Raw genomic sequence first — 26,906 nt, forward strand, 5'->3', positions numbered from 1 at the left:
TGTTAGACCCGTGATTTTTTATCGTCGTGTGTGGGGTCTCTCAGGTTTGGAAAATCGGACGATAATTTTAAAATCGTCCCATGTGAACCAGGCTTTAAGTAGATTTTAAAAAGCTACTAAAATATCCTAAGTTAACTGAGGCATTATCCTGGCTAAATCTAAGCCCTGTCTGTGAAACCGGGCCAATGCAATATAAGGTTAATATCTGGCAGTTTTGTATGTACATCTATAGTTGTCATCATCTGAAGTCTTCAAGAGTGTTGGTGTCATTAGAAGTCTTCACAAGTGAGGCTGGATCAGCTGGAGCAGCTGTAATCTCTAGTAAACTTGCTGAGCATCCTGAGATACAAACAGGGAACCAACAGGAGAAAGATTAACATAGCTGCTGTAATGTTTCAGGCAAAAGATGATCATGTGCACTTTTTACTATTTTATAGTCTTATAGTGCAAGATTATGAGATGTGTTAATTGAATGCTTGGATAAAGAGATGCGTCTTTAATCTAGATTTAAATTAGGATTGAGTTTCTGGGCTCCAAACATTATCAGGAAGGTTATTCTAGAGTTATTCCCTCACATTCAATTGAATTAATAGGAACTCGTCTGATTTTAATGAGAAAACATGACCTAACGAGTCAGCATTTTTATATTTGAACACTATACATTATTACAATGCAAACGTCCTAAACATTTCTGAGTATTATCAATGTTAAAAACAGTTGTGCTGATTAATATTTTTGTGTAAACCAGTGTAACAATTTATTCCATTTTCTTTTTTTCTCTCTCCAGAATTAATTGTTAAATAGACCCAATATATGTAAATGGTAGTTTACACTACTGTTCAAAAGTTTGGGTTCAATAGAATAAAAAATAAAAAAACAATTCATATTTTTATTCAGCAAGGATGCATTAAATTGACCAGTATTCTATTCATCAAATAATCCTGAAAAAAGCAAAAATTTGAAGCAGCACTGTTGTGATTTGATTCGAATAGAAATGTTTAATTAATTATCTTTAATAATAACAGAAACAGTGTTGTCATTTACAAGGTTGTTCAGCTTTAAGAATAGTCTACCCAAAATGCATAGGGGGCGAGAGCGCGCAGATAGAATACAGAGAGAAGAGTGATGAGATTGACATCCATGTGTGTGCGCTGTATTCATGTGTAATCCTGTTCGTAAACTTCAGTAAACAGTTTGTTTTATGTAATTTAAGTCGTCAGTGGTCATTACTGCTTGTTAAGGAAGAAAATATACAACAGTCTCTGGTGCCGAAACCCGGAATAACTTGCAGGCAACATCCGAAATGGCGGAGCGACTTGAAAGTCTACTCAGAAAACGGAGAGCTGTACGCGGTTCCACGACGAGACTTTTGCAAGATGTAGAAACAGAGGTTGGCAAAGAAGATCCGATCGTTGACAGATTATGTGAACTGTTAGGCCTGTTATCTGCAAAAGAGGAAACACTGCTGGAGTTAGATCGCGAAATAGAGGAGCGTACAGAAATTGATGATTTGGAAAATTACTTTGACAAATGACTTCTTTTGGATTTGTTGCATTTTTGGATGGTCAGTGCAGGGCCCATTCACCATGTCCAGTGTTTCTGAGACAGCATGCATGCACATACAAATTAATGAAGACACGCTGGTCTCAGAACGTCTGAAATTCTTCTGGGAAATAGAGTCCCTTGGCATTACCATGCAGCAGACAGGCAGCCCTGAAGAAGAGGAGGCTCTTCACATGTTTGAAAAAACAACTCCGTACAAAAACGGGCGATATGAAGTTGAGCTGCCATGGCGACCTGACAAACCAGAACTCTCAGATAACTACAGAATCGCAAGGAAAAGATTTGAAGGACTTAAAAGAAAGTGGCGGTCAGATGTAGTGTTGTATCACAGATATAATGAAGTCGTGAATGATTACCTTAAGCAAGGCATCGTCGAAGACGTGATTGAGGATGGATCATCTCCAAACACTGTAAAGTATTACATGCCTCATCATGCTGTTCTTCGGGAGGACAAGGTAACAACAATGCTCAGAGTAGTGTTTGATGCTTCATCACATGACAATGGCTTTACATCATTGAATGACTGTCTACTTGCTGGTCCTAACCTGAATCCAGATCTGCTCAGCATACTAATAAAATTCAGACTGAATGAGATTGCAATTACCACAGACATCAAGAAGGCCTTCTTGCTGAAAAGGACAGAGATGCAGTGTGGTTTCTCTGGCTCACTGCACAACCTCATGAAGATACAGGAGAAACGCTGCGTGTGCTACGGATGACGAAAGTGGTGTTTGGAGTGTCCCCCAGCCCATTCCTCCTGGCAGTAACAGTGAGAAAGCATCTGAAGGAATATGAAGACCAACTTCCTGAGGTATTAAAGATAATAAAATAATCACTTTATGTTGATGACTTAATCTTAAGTGGAAGTGATGTCGAAAATGCCTTCTCCATAACTACTGGTGCAAGGAAGATTATGTCTTGATTGGACCTCTGCAAGTGGACAACCAACTGTGCTGCATTGAAGGAGAAATGGAAGACGACAATGAGTGAACCTGCAGAGGAGACAGAAATGCATGGATCAGTGCTGAAGGTACTAGGCTTGGTATGGAGAACTAAAACAGATTAATTTTTCTTTGACCTGACTGCATTGCTGGATGCTGTAGCTAAAAGAGAGAATACTAAAATAAGTGTTCTAAAGCTCTCTGCTCGCATATTCGACCCAATAGGCTTTCTTACCCCATTCACTCTGCGAGTAAAAGGCCTTTTCCAAGAGATGTGGATACGGGGCTTTGGCTGGGACGAGGAGCTGCCCACTGATCTTGCACAAGAATGGCAAGGATGGTGTTCAGAACTTTTGTGTCAAACCGAGTGTCAGAAATACAGTCTTTAACTAATCCTGCAATGTGGTCTCACTGTAAAGGCAAGTTCAATCCTGCAGACCTTCCCACCAGAGGTCAGACTGCAGCTAACCTGAAGGAAAGTGAACTGTGGTGGAAAGGACCTTCATTTCTGACTGCACTGAATCTATTGGAAGAGAGCGATGAAAGTCAAAGCGATGAAGATGTGACTAGTGAGCTAAAGCAAGGTCAGCAGGTCATCGTGCAACTCAGTAGCGGCAGTGACGAAAAGGGAATGGAACCTGTGCTGGATTTACTGAAGTACAGTAAGCTGAAGCGAGTTCTGCGAGTCACCGCTTGGATCAAGCGGTTTGTGTACAATACAAGTTCAAGCTCCAAGATGCGAGTCATTTCAGTTGACTGCTGATGAAATGTTTGAGGCCGAGAAGTACTGGATAAAGGTGACACAAGATAGCAGCTTTAGTCATAAAATCAATTTGCTGAAAGCTGATAAGACCGTGAACGCAGATTCAAAAATCAGAGACCTAAAACCTTTCCTTGACGAAGATGAATTGCTCTGTGTTGGAGGCAGACTGCAACAGTCAGACTTTAGTTACAGAGAAAATCATCCATGGATTCTGCCCAACAAAAACAGATATTGTGAGCTGCTGGTTCAGCACAATCATGAATTTATCATGCAGTCTGGTCTGAGAGACACACTAGTACAAATTAGAAGTAGATACTGGATTTTGCGAGGCAGACAAATTGTGAAAAGTATTCTGTCAAAATGTACTCTGTGCAAAAGATTTAAAGCAAAGCCCGTACAGCTGGACACGGCTCCATTATCACGAGACAGAATATCAGAGACCCAGCCATTTGAAGTAACTGGCATAGACTTTGCAGGTCCACTGTATGTGAAGAATGATCGTGCATTATGCAAGGCTTATGTTGCTCTGTTCACATGTGCTGTCACTAGAGCAGTGCATTTGTAGCTGGTTTCAAGTCAGTCAACAGAAAGCTTCTTGTTAGCACTCAAGCGATTTGTTTCCAGAAGAGGGCTGTGCAAGGTCATCTATTCAGACAATGCCAAAACCTTTAAGAGAGCAAACCAAGACCTTGGTGAGCTGTGGAAAGCCATCAAAGATCCACAAATTCTGGAATACTTCTCAGGGAAGGGCATCACTTGGCGTTTCATTGTAGAACGAGCAGCCTGGTGGGGTGGATTTTTGGAGAGGCTTGTAAGGTCTGTGAAAACGAGCCTGAGGAAGGTGCTAGGAAAGGCATCGCTTACCTTTGAAGAAATGTCTACACTCCTTGCAGAAGTAGAGGCCACACTGAATTCCAGACCCCTCACCTTTGTCCACAATGAGATTGATGAGCCGCAGCCACTAACACCAGCACACTTCTTGGTTGGTGAACGACTCACTTCACTGCCTCCAAAACCATTTCCGGCAGACTATGATCATCCCACTGTGAGTAAAGAAGTTATGACTAAAAGGTGGAGATACAGGAACCGACTCATGACCAACCTGTGGAATCGCTGGAGGAAGGACTATCTACTGGACCTGAAATCTGCACATTCCTGCAACACACAGAAACCTACTGAGTTGAAGATGGGTGACATTGTTCTCATAGGAGATGCCAACATGCCGAGACAAACCTGGAAATTAGGAAAAATTTAAGAGCTGTTTCCAGGCCGAGATGGCAAGGTTAGATCCTGTGCTGTTCAAACATCCACAAGGACTGTGTTAAAGAGACCCATTCAATTGCTTTATGCATTAGAGATTTAAGTTGATGAACATTTGTTCATGGGGGGAGGATGTTGTGAATTAATTTGAATAGAAATGTTTAATTATCTTTAATAATAACAGAAACAGTGTTGTCGTTTACAAGGTTGTTCAGCTTTAAGAAAAGTCTACCCAAAATGCATAGGGGGCAAAAGGGCGCAGATAGAATACAGAGAGAAGAGTGATGAGATTGACATCCATGTGTGTGCGCCGTATTCATGTGTAATCCTGTTCGTAAACTTCAGTAAACAGTTCGTTTTATGTAATTCAAGTCGTCAGTGGTCATTACTGCTTGTTAAGGAAGAAAAGATACGACAAGCACAACTGATTTCAACACTGATAATAATCATAAATGTTTCATCAAATTATAATATTAGAATGATTTCTGAAGGATGATGTGATGCTTCTCCATAGAAAACAATTATTTAAATGTTTTAATATTATTTCACAATACATTTTTTTTACTGTATTTTTAATTAAATAAATGCAGTCTTGGTGAGCATAAGAGACTTCTTTCAAAACATAAAAAAATTGTACCAACAACATTAGTGTGTTTAACATTAGTGTATGTTTGAAGTTTTAGTTTAGTTCCTTTGTCCTCAAGTGGAAATTTGTCTTTGGTTTAGTTTTACTTACTAGTCATATGGTTGATAGCACCTTAGAGATGATGATCAGCTCAACTCTGCTACGATGCAGGGCATCAGCATGGAAGATCTAGGAACACAACAAACCATTTGTTACAGAGCCAACAATATTATACAATAACAGGTTTATTAAAAGGAAAGAAGCTACAGCAGAAGTGAATTGCAGAAAAGAGAAAGAATATACAGAAAATGATTTCTGTATGATAATGTAATGTACAGATAATGTTCTGTATTGAAATTTGTAATGATTTCAAACCCCTATAAGACTTGTGGTGTTCCTGGTAAAAAATGACCGGCCTTTAAAGAAATAGCTTATAAATCACTTGTACTGGTAAATTACTGGTTTTATAATTCTGTTTGCATCTGATTGATCAAAGGCCTCATTTATCTAAGAGTAGGCATCTCATTTTTTTTGTAAACAAAAAAGCATTATTTATAAATAATTTTGAAAATATTAAATAAAATATGAACATCTTCATGTACACATACGTACATGTGTGCTTGCAAACATTGAGCCCTTGGATCTGTGCATTTGTCGATACATGCATACACGCGCTACCCAAACAAACACACACATTAAAACACAAAAACTATTTTGAGTATTACACATTCTTTTCCACAAAAAGAAACTTGATCCTACCCAGAACTGCATCTAATATCCATTCATCCATCTGACAGTCGCTCACACACACACACACACACACACACACACACACACACACACACACACACACACACACACACACACTCACACAAACACACACACACACACACACACACACACACACACACACACACACACACGCACACTCACACACTCACACACACACACACACACACACACACACACACACACACACACACACACACACACACACACACACACACACACTGGCTTTAGTCTGCAGTGACCCTGTTTCAAAAGAATCTTTCATGTTCTTTGTTTCATCACAGTTTTCAGACTAAATATTATGACATTGTGTTTTGGGACTTTGATGTTCTCACACAGAAAAAGCTGAAAATTTACATATATAGATGTTATAGCAGTGTCTTGCTTGTCATTTATTTTGTAGCAGCACAATGGCGAAGAAGCTCTCTGTGCATGATGTTCTTCATCAGATCATTGATCGAGATTCTAGTGAGGATGAATTCTCAGGAGAAAAACTACCTTGCCTCGTGGGGATGAAGACCTGGACAAAGTTACATCTTTCGACCAGAATGTAACCGTAGCATCAGCTGGCCCTCATTGTCAGAAGACTGCTGCTCATCAGTTGTTTCAAAGTCTGCTCAGTGGTGGCTTCTTCCAAAACATCTTCTAATGCAAGATTCATCCTGCATCGCCTCCTCCACACTGGTGTCTCAATCAATCTATACCCTTTGTGAACAAAGTCACTAAGTTTCAGTCCAATGCGATGACATTAACTAGTATTTTAGGGAAAAATAAACTCTTCGCTGGGTCAAAATGACCCAAACACAAAATGTTGCTCATACAGTGTCTCTTACGTTTGGATGTCAAAACCTTAAAATAAATTAAACAAATAAAAATGTAAATATGAGAAATTTAAAAAATGAGAACAGATGCATGGTGATATAGGTGAAAAATATTGTGAAAAATTGATATGAGGTTATTTAAAGGGTCATGAAACCCTAAACCAAATTTTCTGAGATTTTAACAGAGGTATTTGTGTTAAACACCACTAAAGACAATGTTAGGATCTGTTAGATTTAACAGTAAGGTGAAAAGGGTAAAATTTTAGTTTCCCCCCGCTATTTTCGTCTTCCGGGTTTAATATCTTCATCGCAGGCTGTGACGTGGCAGAGCACAGTGTAGTGCGTTGATGACTCATCGGTCTCTCATAATTATTAATGAGACACTGTCTCTTAATTATTCATGACACCACGTGGATCTTTCCACAGAAATGTCAAACTGTGATATCGCGTAGTAGAGGAGAGAGACAATCATGGGACGCAAGTGTATATTTTCGTGGTGCAAAAGTCAAAGTGGGTTGAATATATTTCCCCGCGATGCTGCCAGGGCTAGACTCTGGCTCCGGGCGGTTGGTTGGCCATCAACCACGGACACTTCTAATACGTGTGTAGCAAACATTTTACCCGAAAGAGCTTCGAGAACTGGAGAATGGTGGACTTCGGCCTTGTTGATGACCAATGCAAATTACGTCTTGCGAGTAATGCGGTACCAAGTCCTGAGGATTTTTCTATCCCTTCAGAGGTATGTGTGTGTCTAAAATGTAACCCTGGTCATTTTACTTGCCTTTTGTTAAATAAGCGGTCGTTATGAACATTTTAGATATTTCGATAATATATCAATTGTATGCTTAATGCGGGAGACTTGTGAATGTGTAGTGTAGACGTGTGGGCCGGGCGGCACCGTGTGGTGCCTGTGTGTGTGTGTGTGTGTGTGTGTGTGTGTGTGTGTGTGTGTGTGTGTGTGTATGTGTGTGTGTGTGTGTGTGTGTGTGTGTGTGTGTGTGTGTGTGTGTGTGTGTGTGTGTGTGTGTGTGTGTGTGTGTGTGTGTGTGTGTGTGTGTGTGTGTGTGTATGTGTACTTGCTTGCGTGCAGGCAGGGCGAGCCTGCGAAATGATTCGGGGTCAGAGAGAGAAGCAGTAGGATGTGTGTTTGGACGAACGACTGAAAACTCTGAAATTATTGTGCATTATTGATCGTACATTGTACAGAGGTCAAAATTATTGTTCAAATACGATAATTATCGTACATCTGGCAAACACTGCTGGCTGATGACAGTTCCCCCTCATTTAAGTTGCATTTTTCAAAAAGATTGTGAGCTAGACTTGAGCTGAAAGAGAGGGGTTTCATGACCCTTTAAAGGCGACTCGAATATTCACGCGCACGCCCATTAAAACGCGTCAAAGTCACGCAGCATTTACAGACATAAACATCTAGAATTAGAAACTTACTTGAATAAAAATCTCATTATTAAATCATGAATTTAAAACTTATTTTGAAGTTATATGACCCGTTCATAGGTGCAAATTACCACTCCAGCACGTGATAGTGGGACAAGCACTTTGGGTGCTTGAGCACCTGCCCTTTTGCCCCTTGGTGCCCAAAGTGCCCTTTTGTCAAGGCAAAATTTCCTCTCCTTTTTTTTTGTAATTAAAGGCCCTTTTGTGGATGCCTGCCCAATCTAACTATTAGTAAAATTAATGAATAATAATTTAGCCGTAAAAAAAATGACCCACATGATGACCTTTCACCTGACGAACTCATCCGGGACGATTCCTCACGCTGCACGCGCATTTTTTAATTTCGCACGGCTACGCGCACTACCAGAGGTTATGAGGCTGCTGGTAAGTGGTGTTTTATTCTCAGCGAAGTGATTTTGATGTTTGTTTACTTATTATTATTATTTTACAAGAACGACGTGAAGAGCATGCTGAGATGTTGTTTATATTGCTGTGTGTAGGCTGTAGAACGTTAGCTTGCTGTTTGAGGGAGAAAAGTTTCACGGGCGTCGAGGGGTCTGGTCTTTTTATGTTATTTGACTAACAACTATTATTTTTACTTTAAACTATTATTATTATTATTATTATTATTATTATTACAGTATTTATTTAAAAAACGTATGGTGCCATAAAAATTATCACAAATCTGGTAAGAGTATAGGCTTATTATCACATAGGCTTAACGTTACCAATATTTTATGTTTTGTGTGCAGAAGCCTCTGTGAACATCTCCCCTAGTACTATTATATACTATTATTATATTATAGCAGCCTGGGCAGAATCTGCAGCTTTACAGCAGGTCAATGAGCTAGTGAAGGTTCCAAACACTGTCAGCAATCTTTACATCTTGTCATGGTCACATAAAAATGATTTAATCAGCTAATATATCTCTATATGTTTGTTTTAATGTCTCAGATCAGCTCCAGCAGTATCAGCAGCAGCAGCAGCAGTAACAACCACAGCAAAGACAGCAAACTCACTTAAGGACTTTAGTAAAAGCATGTACCAGAACAGGTATCCCATTAATGTTAAAAATCTTGTAAAGTATTAATTGCTGTTTCTGTTTGCTTTGTTTTTATTTCCATTGTATAAATGTAACTCTGTAAATCTGTAATCCCAGAGTTATTAATAGTGCACACTGCACATTATTTTTTTTAACTTTTAAACTTAAAAATTGTCTTTTCTGTTCTGTTTCTTTTTCAAAACTGCATCAATGCATTTGTTACTGTATCGATACAGAATCATTCGTATTGATACATTACTGTATTGATATTTTGAGCACAGCCCTATTTAAAGCCTTGTTCCTTTTATACTTTGAGCACCTGCCCCTCCAGAGGTCTCTGCACGGCCCTGTAGTGGGACAATTGTGGCACTTTTATAATTTCAGATTTTTTAATTATTTTTACGAACACCCAAGCCCCATATTTCATTTGAACGCGTGCTAAAAATGCTTATAGGCAGTATTTTTTATACCACCAACACTTTGCTTTTCAGTGAACCCTTTGGTTCACTGGGCTGAGCGACATTGCTTGCAAGGTAGCATGCCACATCAGTTTGTTGAGGCTTTTGGCAATCGTGTTTCAGTTATTGTGGACTGCTTTGAAATTAACATTGAAAGAGCATAAAATCTGAAAGCTAGAGCACATACATTTTCTCACTACAAACACAGGCACACCCTCAAGTATCTTATTGGCATTACACCACAGGGAGCTATCTCTTTCATTTCCAAAGGGTGGGGAGGTCATGTAAGTGAAAAGCATGTGACTTAGAACAGTGGCCTTCTTAATAAATTATTTCCCGGAACCTTGGTGTTGGCAGATCGGGGATTTGACATCAGGGACAGCGTCAGATTAATGTGTGCAGAAGTGAAAATCCCTGCATTCACAAGAGGATGCTGCCAGTTGGATGCAAAAGACGTGGAGGAGACAAGCCAGATAGCTCACCTCAGGGTCCATGTGGAGAGGGTGATTGGTGATTGTCAGGGTTCTGTCACTTCTGTCTGGTTTTATCTTAGTGGGTGACAGAGCTCTGACATTCCTGGTTTGTCATGTGCTTGTGTTCTAGTTCTGTTTATTGTGAGCACATAGCTTGTCATGTGTTTCCATTGTGCCATGTGCTCTATTGTCTAGCCCCTCCCATCTTATCTGATTATTGGCTAATTTGTCCCACCTGTCCTGCTCTTTACCCTCCTTTGTTTTTACCCTCCTTTGTTTGTTCCCCTATTTAGCCTCCCTGTGTTTGTAGTCCTGTGCTGGTTCTTTGTCAATGTTTCCTGTTTCCTCGTGTTTCCTGTTTTTGCCTGAAGCCTTTCTTGTTTCCCCCCTCAGGGTTGTTTTAGTTGTAGTTTGTCTTTATTTTGTATTATTTAATAAACATCACCTCAACCTGCTTTTGTATCCTCGTCTCCGTTCACCCATTCCGTGACACCATAGTGTTGGCATGAAACCATAAAACATGACATAAACTATATGAACTGCATATGTTGCATACCATGTGTAAAAAATGATGGAAAACTATTTCAATTCTAAATCTTTTTATTTGTGTCACTTAACATGAACTTAGTGCAATGCTGAAGTAAATATGTGTTTCACAGTAACAATGTAGTGCAAATATATCATGTAAAAGAAATAATAGGCACTTATAACAGGACCTGCAGTTTAACAATGTAGTGCAAATATAACAGGTAAAATAATTAATAGCCCCTTAAATCAAAACCTGCAGTGTAACAGGTAAAATAACTTAAATGCACTTATAACAGGGCCTGCAGTGTAACAATGTAGTGCAAATATAACAGGTAAAAGAACAAACAGACACTGATAACATGAACTGCAGTGTAACAATGTTGTGCAAATTCAACAGGTAAAAAGTCAACTTCAAGAACTGACAACATGCCACAATAAAAAAGGCACTATGTACAAACTATTCACAATCTATTGAACAAGTTGCGAATAGAAGAAGTGTCTGTTCAGTGTTCAATACTGGAGATATAAATACCAAAACCTGCTTGTGCTCCACTGTTTTAGGTCTGTGTGCATGAGGCACAGAGCCACGGCTCACTAGCTGAAGGGGCCTGACTGAGTCCGACACGGCTGAGGTGGAACCACTGTAATGTACAGTTTTCCTTGTCACAAGCCACCATGTCGTCCTAGTCTTCAGGGCCTCTGCAAACGCACCATAGTTGGTTTGTCTTCTGCAGTGCCTGTGTTCTTGGCCTTTTTGTGTGAGCTTGTTGTAACACGGTTAAAGGATGCGGAGTTGTGGAGGCTGCTCGGGTGTGGTGGCAAGCCACTAGCTCAGGTCGAGAAACCTTGATTAAAAACTCCTGTGCCTTTGTCAGAAGTGTTGTCCAGAACTCCACATCTGGTAAGATCCGAACCACAGCACAGTCTTGAACTTAATGAAATAATGTAACTTAACTGTTAGCCTACGTCGAATAAATAAAAGAAAAATTAGTAATAGTTGGCTTGTTTTATAAATTTTTAGCTTTAGTTTGCTTACTACAGCTAACTTATCCTACATAACGAGCCAAACTGGATTAGCAACGGTCCGATGTGATACAGAAACTTTAATACTGAACAATACATGATTGATTACTTCATATATGTAATTTTACAAGTTATTACACCATATGAACGGATATTTACTTACCAGATTGGATGATAATGGAATAATTAAATCATCTGGTAATAAACTCTCCAGCATGGCCGATGAAGGAGACCTGTTTCGCGCTTCACGTGTTCTGATCTCGCGATAAATAATGAGACTAACCTTACTGGTTCAGCATATGTTTTTAAGTTGAGGCAGCACATACTCTAGTTAAGTCAACTTACAGACTAGTTGAGACAGTGAAAACTTAATATGTTAAGTTGATATGCTGCACTGGAGTCCCTCAAGGAACCGTTTTAGCATAATTTCTGTTCACTTTTTATACATCATATTTTCAGTATAATTCTAAATCTTGTCATCTCCAGAAATTTTCAGATGATTCTGTAATAGTTGGCTGTGTAAAGCACCACGATGAGAGTGAATATACATGAATATCAGATGATGTCACCAACGTCTCCTCACTGACGTCACTCGATTCTAAAACTTGTCTTCCGCCATCTTGAGTACCTGATTCGGCAATATCGATACGTCAGTCGCAAAGGAAGTAGAGCTTATTCTCTGGCCGAGCCCGAACTTGCGGGCCAATATTTCCCGCCACTATCCTCGGGCCGGGCCCTTGATCTAGAGATGTGCACTCCCAATGCAAAAGAGTGCGGCGCGGGACTAGATTTGATGGCCGAGTGCGAGCGGCAATGCACTCTTTGTGTGTGTGCGCGTTCCAGGGAGAATAAAACGATTCGCGGGACTCCCGCAAACTAGAAATATCTATGAATAAAACATAAAAACTAATACATTTTTGCAGAAAAGCTACAAGAACTAAAACAAAATAGAAACGATTTACAGGCCAGAGTTTCCTTTTAAAACACGTTTGTAGCGTTGAGCGATGTAGCCAATCACAGACATATGTGTTGATTTCTTCAACGCAAAGGCCAATCAGAAGCATTTAAGATAGAGGTTTTGAGCAGTGAGGGGAGTATCTGCTCAAAACGGACTTTTTGTTCAGAGCTCTGAATGCTGACAAATCCTCTAATTGTAACAAACAAAGTATATATTATGAAAGATTCATTGTGCAGTCAGCTTAATTGATATTAACAGAGATGTGAGATCGCGATTAACTGATGTCAGCTTTTTATGAATTATTAAGGGAGCGCACTTTGCGCGCATTCAGTCAAAATCCTTCAATCATATCATGCCCAAGCATGCACGCAGCTGCTTGCTTTTATGTTATAACAGTGGTTTGTGTGTGCAAACTCTCTGTGCAGTGTTAATGTTGTCTGTGGTGAGTGGATGTAAATGATAATGAGCTTACGCTAGTTTAGGGGTGTGCGATATCACGATTTATGATCGTGGATTAAAATATATCCACCATCTGCTTTTGAAGAAATGTCGTAGTATCGTGCTGTAGTAGTATATCAGTTCTGGCGCCTCCGTCTCAGCATAGGCTACAACCCGACGTATATTCACATCAAATGTTAACGCAAAGGAACGGGACAATGCAGTTCACATAAGTTCATTATTTGCATGTGCTAACAAGTCATTCACGTGTTTATGCGCGGTTCTAACGAGCGCTTTTCTGAGCACGTACACCCGAAGCGCACGCGCACTAAGCCTGTCTAACAACAGCGACAGGTTACTGAACGAAGTTATTTTTCTAGTCTTATTGCGCGAATACTGTCAAATACACACAGGGTTTACATAAACAAAGTTGGTTATGTATAAAGTGAAACAAACAGAGAAAATCTGCTTCCTAGCTAATGCCGTCAGTATTGTAGACAGTGCTCGGCAGGTACTCAAAATGGCGGCAGTCAACTGGAAAAAGAGAGGATGACGTAAGAGGTCATGTGACTGATATTCGTGTATAGGGAGCTAATAAAGAGTTTTGTGGACTGGTGTGATAAAAATGGTCTCAGGCTAAATGCTAGTGAGACAAAGAAAATGGTGGTTGATCTAGTACACTTCGTCAGAAAGCGGTACCAGTAAATCTAAGAGAGTCAGAAGCTGAGACAACTTACAAGTATTTGGGTGTATATCTGAACAACAAGCTCAACTGGTCTGATAATACGATGCATGTCTATAAGAAGGGTCAGAGTCGTATTCATTTGTTAAGACGACTGAGATCCTTTGGGGTACGTCAGGTACTACTGAAGACATTCTATGACTCTGTAGTCTCATCTGTGATCTTGTACTCCGTCACATGTTGGGGACTGTTGGAAAAGGAGAAGAATAAGTTAAATAAACTCATAAAGAAGGCAGGCTCTGTCGTGGGGAGTGTGTTACCCACTTTAGAGAAGAAACTTTCTCTTATGATTAATCATGACTGTCATCCTCTTAATGAAATATCTCAAACTTTTGTGAGTACCTACAGCTCAAGATTAATTCATCCACGCTGCTACAAAGAGCGTTTTAGAAAGTCTTTTTTCCAACCGCAATTAGATTTTATAATCAGTGTTATATGATATATACAGAGGATGGTCGTATATAATCATAACCATATTGCTTTGGAAAAAAAATTGATATTTGAGAACAAGTCTTGTTGTTATTGTTGTTTATTTATTCATTGTATTTTTGTGCTGTTGTGACATAAATTTCCCCCTGGGGATTAATATAGTGAAGTAAACCAAATCAAATTTCACTGGCAGTGTGATTTTGTGAGCAAAAGTTATCTACAGATCCAATACTTCAAATAAACAACGAGATTCAGATAAAGCAAATGTATAGTGAAATTAACTCGTGTTCTGTGACATTAGTGGAAGTTGTTTTTGAGTTATAACTTTCTGACTTGTCATTTAGCTTTCAACCAATACATTACACATTTTTTTTCATAGACACTTTTCTCACGTTCATGTTAGGTTTGTGAAAGAATATTATTGACCTATAAGAAAAATTGCCATTCAAAGGCTCTGTATAATAAATGTTCTAAAACTGTTATATAGGCTATATAGAAACCAGGTATGATGACTCAATACAGATTTACACAGATGGATCCAAAGATCCAATAACTGGCAAGACGGGTGCAGCTGTATTCATCCCAAAATACAACATTAACATCCAAAAAACAACTTCAGATCCCCTCTCAGTCTTCTCAGTTGAAATAATGGCCATTATTTTAGCACTGCAATGGATTAGAGGAAGTTGATATGATAGTAATCTGATCAGACTCATGTCCTCCCTATCAAGTATTCAGTGTGGAAATCTATATGTAAGCAAGATATTTTAGAAGAAATAAATCAACTCATTTTTAGATTAACTTTTAGATTAACTCAACAACAAAAGGTACAGTTTACCTGGGTTCCAGCGCATGTGGGTATTGAGGGAAATGAAAAGCTGGATACATTAGCCAAAGAAGGCAGAGAATATAAATATACAAGTTCGACTTAGCAAATTAGAAATTAAAGTTATCATTAAAGATACAAATGTGGCAGGATACATGGGATCAGGAAGAGAAATGAAGACATTTATACAGCATCCAGAAAGAAGTGATGGTTAAAAAGAAAAGTATAATACGACAGGAGGAAAATATGCTTACAAGGTTGAGAATAGGGCACACACGATGAATTAGCTGCCTGAAGTTAATAGGAAAACACCAGACTGGATTATGCATTCATTGTGGAGAAGTGGGAAATGTAAAACATACTCTTGATGAGTAGAAAGTTCTCTGAAAAAAGAAAAGAACTAGAGAAGGCAACAGAAAACCTATTGAGTTTGCCTGGCACACAATCTATAATTAAGGATGTTATGATGAAAGAAACTCAAGATTTAGGTTTTATTATGTATTGTTTTTTTTGTTTTTTTGTAACATATATAAAATGACATCCCAATAAGTTTACACCTCAATCCAGAAGATGGCGGTAATGCACTTTGTTTGCAAACTGCCAATAAAAAAAACACAGATGAAGAAGAAGATCCTCGTTTTGTTTTGCCCTGGTGAACATCTCTGAGCGTTTCTGCCTGTGGTTTTGTCTTCCCGTGGATTACTCTTGGACTGTTTATTCTCTTCGTGATTCTTTGCTGACTGCCCTGGACTGTTTCTATTGTGGACTGATTTATGTAAGTTTGCTGCCTGACCTAAACTTAATGCCTGTTTACAGATTACGAGTTGCTTTGTCTCTACTGTTGTGTTTGCTGGTTATTGACCCTGATTGTACGACCAAGATTACAATAAAGCTGCAAATGATCCTCACTTTGCTGAAGCCTCGTTACAATTAAGTGAAGTTTTGAGTTTATATTATGGAAGGGTACATAAAACCGGTATAAGTTTATATGCGTTTTTCTGCCAACAGTTTGATGTATTTTTTTTTTTTTACCTTTTTTAACGCGCGTTTAAAAAAATCTCCACATATAATTTTGCTGGATTAAGTCGTTGTTAAAATGTGTTTATCTTTCAGTTTGATGTTAATGTATGTTTATAGCCATATCTGTGACCTGTGTATTAGATGATTTGCAGTTACTGTTAGGGAGGACGGTAATTAATGTGTCTTTTCTAATGCATCCTTCAGCAGAAAGAGTGAATCTGAAGATGTGTGTTTGTATCCTCTGTCAATAAACTTGGGGTTGGAATTGCATAAATCCTGACACAAATTAAGACAAATACTGAAACTTGAGTCTTGTATCTTTTTAATTATCATAATAATTATTCTCTCTAGGCCAATTCAATTGTTCATATTATATTATTATTTTTATTTATTTTTAATCATATTATTTTTATGATAAATTATTGACATTGCACTCTTTAGCAGTATCCCTTTTCCTTAGTTCCGTGGTTCTCCAATTTTTTAAAGTGCCGTACCCCTCTTCCACTTAGACTGCAGTCACACCTTTTCCATTAAGGGACAATATTTGCCCCCTTTAATACATTTTTCCATTTCATTTTTTTACCTTTGTAATACCTTTGAAAAATGTAAAAATCCTTAAATAAAACAATGTTCAATAAATAGGCAATGTTAAAAATCGTTTAATATTAATAAAAATATTATATTAAAATCGCCAGTAGGTGGCGGTAACTCATTGTCTTTGTGTGAGTCACCGAGTCATTTAATCTCACGATTTGCTCAAAGCATAGACTGTAAAAAAGATGGACGACGTCCCTTCGCTCTCTTCCATTGGCGAGAAGTGAAGCCGCAATTGAGACTTGAGTCTGCACAGTTGCGATTTCGGGACCAGACATGTGCATTAGTGATCAGGAAGTAAAGCCGCAAAATCAACGTCCCGCCTTCACTCTCGCTGAATCAATCTTAAGCACGAGCCTCTGTTGCAGAACAAACCATTATGTCGGAGTGACACAATTAATTATAGACATTTAGATATTAAATTTAAAGCTCCATTCTCCTCAGTCCTCCAAAGATCCCGAAAAAAAGTCTGTTGTTGGTTCAGTGACTACTTTGCTCAGAGAACCTGTCAATCACAGCTGTCAATCATGTATGCCACAGCGCTGTTTTTATAGCATCAAATAACTAACTAAAAACAAACTTATTTTAAAAACAAACACTTGAAATTACATCAGCGTGATGAAAACTACAGTAAATGACCGAAACTATCTTTGGAAAAAAGATACGTGAAGTGTAATTTAATTGTTTAGTTGGTCTCGCGTCTCATTGAATAAGGAGGCGGGGTTTATGAGCTATACTAGGAACAGTCACCGGGGGGTGATCGAGACGTTTTGGCTTCACTTTTCAGGGCTTGTGCGGTAGGCTTGGTTCAAAGCCACAGATTTCGTTGCAAAATAGAGCAATAAGCCTGACTATACATTTTTAAATGTAGTAAATCACTTAATGTTGTTACCCTTCTGTTTTTTAACTGTTGCATAAAATCAATGTCACATTTGAAATGGTGTGGATATTCGGGAAACATTGCATCAACTTTAAAAACACTGCTGGATATCAGCTTGCATTTTGTTTGCACAAACAGCGCAAGCGGCTCGTGACAGAACACAGACCGACTGAATGACACTTCAATTTAAGTTGAAAATCTCAAATGAAGATTGCTCAACTCCAGCTTGTCTGTGTTTTCAGATCATCCGCGCTTCTTCAGCAGTGTAGACTAGAGAGCGCGCGCGCATGGTTGCCAGCTACTATTGAAAAGACCAGGTAGAAAACAAGTTCTCTTAACAGAAAAGCTCTGATTTGGGGGTTAAATTAATGAATTCTGGCATTTGTGGCTACAGCGGATTAAACTGAAACTTTCCTATTTCAGACGACAAACTACGCTTGGCTAACGTTACTACGTTGTTCTGTAACTCACTTGCCTAGTAACCATAGTAACGGTGCGCCCGCTTTCGCGCTTTCTGCGATGACGTGGAGTGCGAGGTGCACTCAACGTTGCATGAATTTTTAGTAACAGTTAGTTTTGTTATGGTATGAACTTAATCCTAGACAAGGAAAAAATATATAATACTTTTGTAGCGAAATCCAAGACTTTGTATACCAAATTCAAGGCTTTTTAGGCCTTAATTTGAGATTATTTTTCAATGCTTTTAAGATCCCGCGGGTACCCTGGTTAATGTGTCTTGTCCCCTCACAATGACAGTAAACTAATTATTAGGCTAACGTTACATTACATGAGTCACGTCATATAGTGGTCTATTTTCAGTTCAAAATGGCAGAAATAGACAAAAGTTTATTAGTTTGTCTGATTATTGTTGTGATTCGTTCAACATTTATGACCTAAAAAAACTGTCAAATAGGAAATGTTTAGTTTAGCAACTTACATCTTCTCGCACTTGACCGACCGTAAACTGAAGCGCGTAGAGTCGCTCCTGTCTATGAGTCGCTCTGCTAAAATTCGCACTGCTAACATAAAGCCCGCCTACTTTGATTTGATTGGTCATCTCAAATATTCTGACATTGATGAGCATTGACAGACCAATGTAAGGCTCAGATGAACACACACACTGTGTTCTGTTTGTTCTGATTCTGACATTCTTGGCGCCGCTGCGGAAGAACGCGCTGATTACAAGACTAAAGCGAGCACGAAGGCTTATCACATATTTAAAGATTGAAAGGGAGAAAACAGGACAGAGTAACTCGGCGGATATCGTTCATATAATTTTTTTTGACGACGTAGTTAAGGCGGCAGGCGTGTGTTGCTTAGGCACCCGCCTTACAAAGTGCTGCGGGAAACCCTGATGTAGGGGTGGGCGATATAGCCTCACAATTATATCACGATATTTCAAGAATATTTGCGATAATGATATTTATGACGATATAGAATTTTTTTTTGTTTTTGTTGAAAATTTTCTTATTATGTTTATCTCACCTAAATGTTTGCTCACTCATTGCGTTTTTACAATGTGGTAATTTTGTTAAGAGTTTAGACAACACAAGGAAGCTTGATTTCAATCTTTGAATTAAATGTTAAATGTGTGTAGGTCTAACACCAGTATTCAGAAATACTACAGAAACATAATAAAGTAATCAAATGTAAAATAACACATAGTCTTTTAGTTCTGTTTCCTGATTAAATTAAATACATAGGCTAATAATTCTCATTCATTACAATTAAAGCTATCTTTTGTTGTTTTGACGACAACATTAATGACATACGCATAGCCTATGGCTGCTGTCACTTTTACAGCTAGTGCACGGATCCATTGCTGTTTTCATTATACTGTCTGTCACACTGTCACATGCGTTTTATACATAACCGACTGTGTTTATGAGTATACTTACCAAGACCGGAAGTTTTACACAATTTTGCGTTTTTCCCCCCATTAAAGCGATATAATCCGCGAAAAATAACTTTAGTTTCTCGCGAGCTGTAGGCTACTCTATGTATGCACGCAGTGCAACTCTCTCAGAGAGTGCGCGAGTAGCTTACTGGATAGTTTAAAACCGCTTGAATGTTTAAACTGATAAGAATTAAGAAGACTTGAAAATGATAAACTTTAGTTACGATGCACTGATGGCCCGATTGTGCAAGAGACCATTCAGTCATGTCCCGACTCCTAAATGCGCGCGAGAGAAGACGCGCGTCGGCAGCCCCGCTGAACACTCAAGCTGTTCGTGAAATTGCCAAATCGTCATTGGAGGCTGACAGGCTGCTCTCGCGCTCAGACTAGGGATGTTAACCGATGACCATTTGACCGTTGGTTGACCGTCTCAACGTTAACCGATCAAAGTTGTCGGTAGTCGGTTAAAAAAAAAAGTGATCTCTAAATTAGGTATTATAGACAGTGGACTAAACGCTACTACAGTTAGCCATCTTATTCGAAGATATTTTTGTGTGAAGTGAACAAATCCCTCACACTAAATTTTTCACAACTCGCCTGTTTGTACTTAATAAACCAATAAAAACATTTGGCGCGAGGTCACAGCGTTTGGGTTCGCGCGCTCACAAGGTTTGCGAAAAGTAAAGGCTAGAGGCTAAAACACTGGAGGTTAGAGCCAGGGCAGACGACAGGATGAAGCGTGCAAAGAAACGTAACGTTAGTGTGTGGGACCATTTCACCAAAAAGAATGATACAGTAAGTTGCAACTTGTGTGATACAGTGCTTAAATACAGTAGTAATACTGTAGAAATACATTACATCTACATTTCAGTGGTAACAGATAAGGTGATGATGATCATCATCTTTCTTTATTATTGTTAGCACTAACGTTACCTCAAACTAAGCGGAGTCTATTCGGAGCTGTCATTTTCTTAAATGAGACGCTGCAATGTTTCAAATGAGCTTCTAACGCTAGACCAACGCCTTTATTTTCGACGCGATCACCTTGTATCCAAACCAATTCGAAACTAAGGAGCCATTTGTCCTCCGATTACATACAAGCTCCTCAGCCCCGCGTTTACGGGACTCATGTTTCGCGCTGTAGGGGATTTTAAAAAAGTGACGTGAGTGGACGCGCGGCGCCGGGGCAGTGTGTGTGTGTGTGTGTGTGTGTGTGTGTGTGTGAGTGAGTGAGCGGGAGGCAGAGAGAGATGCGACAGAGTTGCGAAATTGCAGGCGCGGCTCGAAATGGCTGTTATTTCAAATAGCGTGGCATATTTTTTAAACTAATCGGTTAACCGGTTTCAACCGGCTAATGAGGCTCGGTGGTCGGTCACGAAATTTTTTAGTTTTCGCCATCCCTAGCTCAGACAGGTGTTGTTGTTGTGCGTGCTAGGGAACGTAAATGCGCCATACGTCATTGCGTCGCTATATCATTGATATCGCGATATGACACTTTTTTTATCATGTAAAAATGTATACCGGTATTATCGTGGACGGTATGATATGGCACACCCCTACCCTGATGTATGTTTCTAGCCGTGACCTGTATATTAGATGAATTGCAGTTACTGTTAGGGAGGACGGTAATTAATGTGTCTTTTCTAATGCATTCTTGGATGGGGCTTACATGCGCTTCATGAGGCACACACACGTAAGGTCTCTCCCTCTCTGTCGTGCGCACGCTACACGGTTTGCTCGCGAGCTCTAGATTGCGGGAGATTTGAACTAATTTGCAGGCATTAGGGAGCCGCTATCAATATGTTTTAAATAAATAAAACAATGATTTAAACTTTGTTTTACTTCTGTTGTAAAGATTTAGATTAAATATGCCATTCTGATTAATGTAGTTAAACACTTAAATTACATGAAATCATTACTGAGAAGTTACAACATTTTTTATATTCAATAAATATCAATATTTGTTGTGAATGCAATGCTTTTGAACACTTTTCCTCTTGCATGCTGTGTTTTAATGTTTTAACTAAAGAGATAATTGCTTATCATGATAATAGCAGATTGTCTGAGAAAATGGTTTCGTGCAGATAATGCACAACAAGATCTATCTGTTTCCATTAAAAACATAAATCAATTAAAAATACTCTTTGGCCAGTGGAAAAGATTAAGAAAAACTTTCTCGGAAATGTATTCTATACTATTTGATTTATTTATTCAAAAACAAGGCAAGGATAGGCTACTAGTTTTTATTAACTAATGTGACAGCACAGCCGCATTTCATATTTTCCTAATGTCTTGGACCGTTAAACATGTTATCACGTGGATGAATAATCATATGCAAATGATATGCAGATGAGGATATGCATAGTAAAACTAGGCGTTGTAAGCTCCATATATGGTTGTTTCGGGGAGGAGACGCATGTGCGCACAATCTTCTGCTAACTGGGATTTATAAAGTGAATTCTGCGCAGATTCCGGCGTATGCATGGTTTTATAAGTCTGAATATTTTTTTGCGTACGCCATTTTTAGCTTTCTGGCGCACGTACACTTTTAGTAAGGATCCTAAGCACAGTTTTATAAATGAGGCCCATGGAACTTCCGGGAGACTTGGGATATCTATGAACGCATAGCCTACCTCTCTGTCCAATCATCTTTGAAAACTCTATTTTCTTCGTCAACTTTTCTTTTCCTGGACAATGACATCCTCCACACCCATTCAAACCGATTCAAACGCTTACTGCGGTGAAGTGTCGCGTCGCGCCCGATCACGTCAAAAGTCATACGCTCACTGGATGTCATGGCAACTAAATCATGGAGGAAAACTTTAAATATCTCGCCTTTGTTTTAATTTCGGACCATCTAAAAAAATACATCAAAAAATAAACAAATGATTTTAACATGCGTTTATCAAAGTAGGAAATCCACACTTTTAGTCCCTTACACACAATTAGTGCTCTTGAAATAAGAAATGGAGGCGGGTCCGGATTGAATTCCTCCGGGTCCGGACTTTGAGAAGTACTGCTATAGTGTGTCCAGACATCCCGAGAAAGTCCTGAAATCTAAATCCGGCCCTAATAGTCCCGAAATCATACTAAAGCAAAATCTTGAGTAGTTATTGTCTGATAAAACATTAAAAACTGTCCGTGGAGGTTGAGCCCCCGCCGGCTGCTCATTTGCTGTAGCATCTTTTTTTTTTTTTTTTATTATAAAAAGGTCTACAAGATATTGTAGACACGAATATAGATATGCATTGATAAGCTAATTTTCATTAATTTGTTTCGTTGACATGGCTGGTGTACCGGAACACCAACACGCCACTAAAAAGCAAAAACGTCTCTGCAGGACGGGAGGAGTGGGGTGAAGGGGGTGGATTAGAATCCACTGCTGCTTCAATATATATACAGTGGTGTGAATAAGTTAGGCCCCCCATGCTAAAGTTGCCTAAAAAGAGGAATAAAAAATCATCTTTTGGAAATTGATCTTAATGGCTTAATTGGAAAAATGAGGAAAAATCCAACCTTTAAGTACACCAATTTTCTTTGTGTATGAATAATGTATCATAAATAAATAAATGTTCTTCCTTAAAATACAGGGTGCATAAGTCATTGCCCCCCTATGTTAAATTCCCATAGAGGCAGGCAGATTTTTATTTTTAAAGGCCAGTTATTTCATGGATCCGGGATACTATGCATCCTGATAAAGTTCCCTTGGCCTTTGGAATTAAAATATCCCCACATCATCACACACCCTTCACCATATCTAGAGATTGGCATGGGGCACTTTCCATAAGATCATCTTTCAATGCAAATCAAACCAGCTATTAGGCTAACTGAAATAAAACCATGCCAATCTCTAGATATGGTGAAGGGTGTGTGATGATGTGGGGATATTTTAATTCCAAAGGCCAAGGGAACTTTATCAGGATGCATAGTATCCCGGATCCATGAAATAACTGGCCTTTAAAAATAAAAATCTGCCTGCCTCTATGGGAATTTAACATAGGGGGGCAATGACTTATGCACCCTGCATTTTAAGGAAGAACATTTATTTATGTATGATACATTATTCATACACAAAGAAAATTGGTGTCCTTAAAGGTTGGATTTTTCCTCATTTTTCCAATTAAGCCATTAAGATCAATTTCCAAAAGATGATTTTTTATTCCTCTTTTTAGGCAACTTTAACATGGGGGGCCTAACTTATTCACACCACTGTACAATGATTGATTATAATTAAGGTATTAATCAATATTTTTCCTTCTAAATATCAAATGAGTTGAATGACATCTCTAGAGATTTTACTTTATAAAAGTTACCAGTGTGATTACTGAAATGTTCTTTTCATGTATTCTTTAATGTCTGTATTTGATATCTGAATGCAGTGCTTGCTTATTTAACCCAGCTTCCAGAAATGAAATATGGACTTGTTTTGTGTTTGAGAAAGGTATTCAATGTGTTAAAACATATAGGGGTCATTGAAGCCAATAGTTTAAGGGGCCATTTCTTTGTTTAAGCCTTACTTTCCAGTTAGACTAAAGTTTAGCTATCCTTGAGAGAAAGAACGCATTATCTTGATGTTTTGAGAGGACTCTCCTGTTTATAGTTAAAGCCTGCCAAATCCAACCTTGGAAAAGCTGTGTGTCGGTGTGTGTGTGTAAGTCTTCTTGGTTACAGGTTAAGGAACCACTGGCATTATTGGAGATTGACTGAGTTGTTGTTCTGGACATGCTGGCGCCCAGCAACCCAAATCTGCGACCTGGAAGGTCATGATGTGCCTAAGTTCAGCTGTATAATCGATGGAGATATGCTTCAGTCTATCTGTATATGTGTGGAAAATTACTGCGTTTATCTATTTCTTAGCCAATCAGAATCATTCAACCTGTAAGCAATGACGTAGCTTAGACCTTGGACATGGTATAACTGCTGTGATCTTTGTAACTGTAAGGGGCACTTTGCCGGCCTACGAACTCCTGTGTGAGTATTGAAGCTGACTTCTGCTGATGAAACTGCAAACTATCTTCAGTAAATATTTTCTTTAATTTTTTATAATTCTGACTCCGGGTCTTCATATCTGGTTCTGGGTCTTTAACTGTATATCCCCTTACAGGGGAAATATATATATTTATATATAAAAATATGTTTGGTTCAGGTTTGAAAATCTTTTTATCGTTTATTATAGGCTATGTAGTCTAATATCAGATACTGGGAATATTCCCATCTTCCTACAAGAGAAGGACAAAACTCCAGGAGTAGCAGCTGAAATCTGTGTGACTGTTAAAGATGGAGTTTATTAAAGAGGAGATTGAAGACATGAGTGATCCAGAACCATCCAGAATAAAACATGAAGATGATGAGGAACAAACAGGTTGGTGTCCATTCTCGATTCTTCATTGTTGACTGCTTTGGTGGATGTGAATTAATAAGCAGTATATGGGTGATAAATGATGGAGAAATGCATCTAAATGATCACAACCTTGTATAGCAGTTGTCAAACATATTTTAACTATATTAACAACTGAATGACAGAAAAAAAGTAAAAGATCTGATCTCTGTTGCTTTCTGTTAATAAATAATGGTTCACTTGGACTGATTCTATACTTGATGTGTATTTTAGACCAGGTGAGAGTGAAAGAGCAAAGACAAGAACTGAATGAAGTGGAGGAGGAACATCGTAACTTTACAATTCAAAGAACAAAAGCCAAAAAGACGCACACCTGCACTCAGTGTGGAATGAGTTTCACTCTGAAAGGAAACCTTAACATACACATGAGAATTCACACTGGAGAGAAACCGTATACATGCACTCAGTGTGGAAAGAGTTTTTCTCAAGCATCAACTCTCAGTTATCATCTGCACATTCACTCTGGAGAAAAACCATTTAACTGTGATCAGTGTGGTAAAGATTTTATTTCATCATCAAATCTAAAATCACACCTGAAAGTTCATTCAGATGAGAAGCCTTATGTGTGTTCTCTCTGTGGAAAGAGTTTTTCCAGGCTGGGCAGTTTTAAACCGCACCAGAAAACACACAATGAAGTGAGAGATCATGTGTGTTGGGACTGTGGGAAGAGCTTTACTACAGCTGGATGTCTGAAACGGCACCAAAGAATTCATACGGGAGAAAAACCTTTCAAGTGCTCATATTGTGACAAGAGTTTCACTCATTCTGGAAACCTGAAAGAACACGAGCGAGTTCATACTGGAGAAAAGCCGTACTACTGTACTCAGTGTGGAAAGAGTTTCACTGGTGAATCAGGTCTCATTTATCATCTGCACATTCACTCTGGAGAAAAACCATTTAACTGTGATCAGTGTGGTAAAGATTTTATTTCATCATCACAACTAAAAAAACACCTGGAAGTTCATTCAGATGAGAAGCCTTATGTGTGTTCTCTCTGTGGAAAGAGTTTTTCACGGCTGGAATGTTTTAAAAAGCACAAGAAAACGCACAATGAAGTGAGAGATTATATGTGCTTTGACTGTGGGAAGAGCTTTACTAGAGCTGACAATCTGAAACGGCACCAAATAATTCATACTGGAGAAAAACCTTAGAAGTGCTCATATTGTGACGAGTTTCTCTCGGTCTGGAAACCTGAAATCACACGAGCGAGTTCATACTGGAGAAAAGCCGTACAACTGTACTCAGTGTGAGAAGAGTTTCACCCAATCACATAATCTAGTGACTCATATTAGAAAGCATTGTTTTGTGTCACAGTGAGCAAATGTTTTGTTAGATTCACATAAAGTAAATGTGTAGTTAGTTAACTAATAAACTAGTGTTGCTGTGAAACGCCACAAGATTTGTGTTTTATATGTTAGAGAACAAGAAAGAAAATTATTTTGATTGAATGCTTACTCAAAGAAATACCAAAATTAAAAGAGACTGGAAAAAATTGTAGAAAAAACAATAATCAGTTATTTGTTAATATATGAAACAATTCCCTGAATTTGATCAGATTTTTACATTTGTTTTAGTTACATAAAGCCTGTTATTACATAAACAGAAGTATGTACAATAACGTACATCTGTACAATAACAACAAATAAAATGACCATTTCACTGACAATGTGTGATTTTGTGAGTAAAAGTTTTCTACAGATCCAAATATTAAAATAATCCCGACAACGTTTTATCAGTACAGAGGTAAAGGAAAGGAGGCCTTCACTAGGGAGAGACTAGTTGACACTTCAGGGATGTGTTGTCATCGTGTCCAGGCGCAGGTCCTTCATCCGATCCAGATACGGCCTGGATCCGGCAGACTGCGGTAAACCTCGGGATAAACTGAGAGACTGATATTAGCGTAGAAGCCATCCTTCTTATGATGTACAAAGTACATCAGGATTTATGGGAAGTGTTCCCGGTTCCGGCTGATCTAAACTATGC

General features: G+C 38.7%; 1 protein-coding gene and 1 long non-coding RNA gene across 5 annotated transcripts in view; one reads left to right on the forward strand and one right to left on the reverse strand.

Annotated features, from left to right (window-relative positions):
- The window catches only part of LOC143715496 (uncharacterized), a 6,638-nt gene extending 5 nt beyond the window's left edge, over nt 1–6,633 (reverse strand). The window contains exons 1-3 of the long non-coding RNA XR_013195768.1: nt 6,476–6,633; nt 5,264–5,341; nt 1–339 (exon numbers count right to left, since the gene is read on the reverse strand). The exon at nt 1–339 is cut by the window's left edge and continues 5 nt beyond it. This is a non-coding gene — a long non-coding RNA (uncharacterized LOC143715496). The remainder of the gene's footprint in view (nt 340–5,263; nt 5,342–6,475) is intronic.
- A 1,880-nt stretch (nt 6,634–8,513) lies between these two features.
- On the forward strand, nt 8,514–26,584 carry LOC143715435 (uncharacterized). 4 transcript variants are annotated; one of them, XM_077207227.1, is made up of 4 exons: nt 8,514–8,601; nt 9,172–9,270; nt 24,702–24,887; nt 25,137–26,584. In XM_077207227.1, the coding sequence occupies exons 3-4, from the start codon at nt 24,803–24,805 to the stop codon at nt 26,072–26,074; spliced, it is 1,023 nt and encodes a 340-aa protein (XP_077063342.1). In that variant the 5' UTR covers nt 8,514–8,601; nt 9,172–9,270; nt 24,702–24,802; the 3' UTR covers nt 26,075–26,584. The 4 variants fall into 4 exon arrangements, with proteins under 4 accessions (XP_077063342.1, XP_077063340.1, XP_077063343.1 ...); XM_077207225.1 differs by lacking the exons at nt 8,514–8,601; nt 9,172–9,270 and adding an exon at nt 15,647–15,909; XM_077207228.1 differs by lacking the exons at nt 8,514–8,601; nt 9,172–9,270 and adding an exon at nt 24,140–24,496.
- The last annotated feature ends 322 nt before the right edge of the window (nt 26,585–26,906 follow it).

The sequence above is a fragment of the Siphateles boraxobius genome, unplaced genomic scaffold (assembly GCF_051911475.1).
Source record: "Siphateles boraxobius isolate OS27281-9 unplaced genomic scaffold, OSU_SipBor_1 6, whole genome shotgun sequence".
In the NCBI taxonomy this organism is placed as follows: domain Eukaryota; kingdom Metazoa; phylum Chordata; class Actinopteri; order Cypriniformes; family Leuciscidae; genus Siphateles; species Siphateles boraxobius.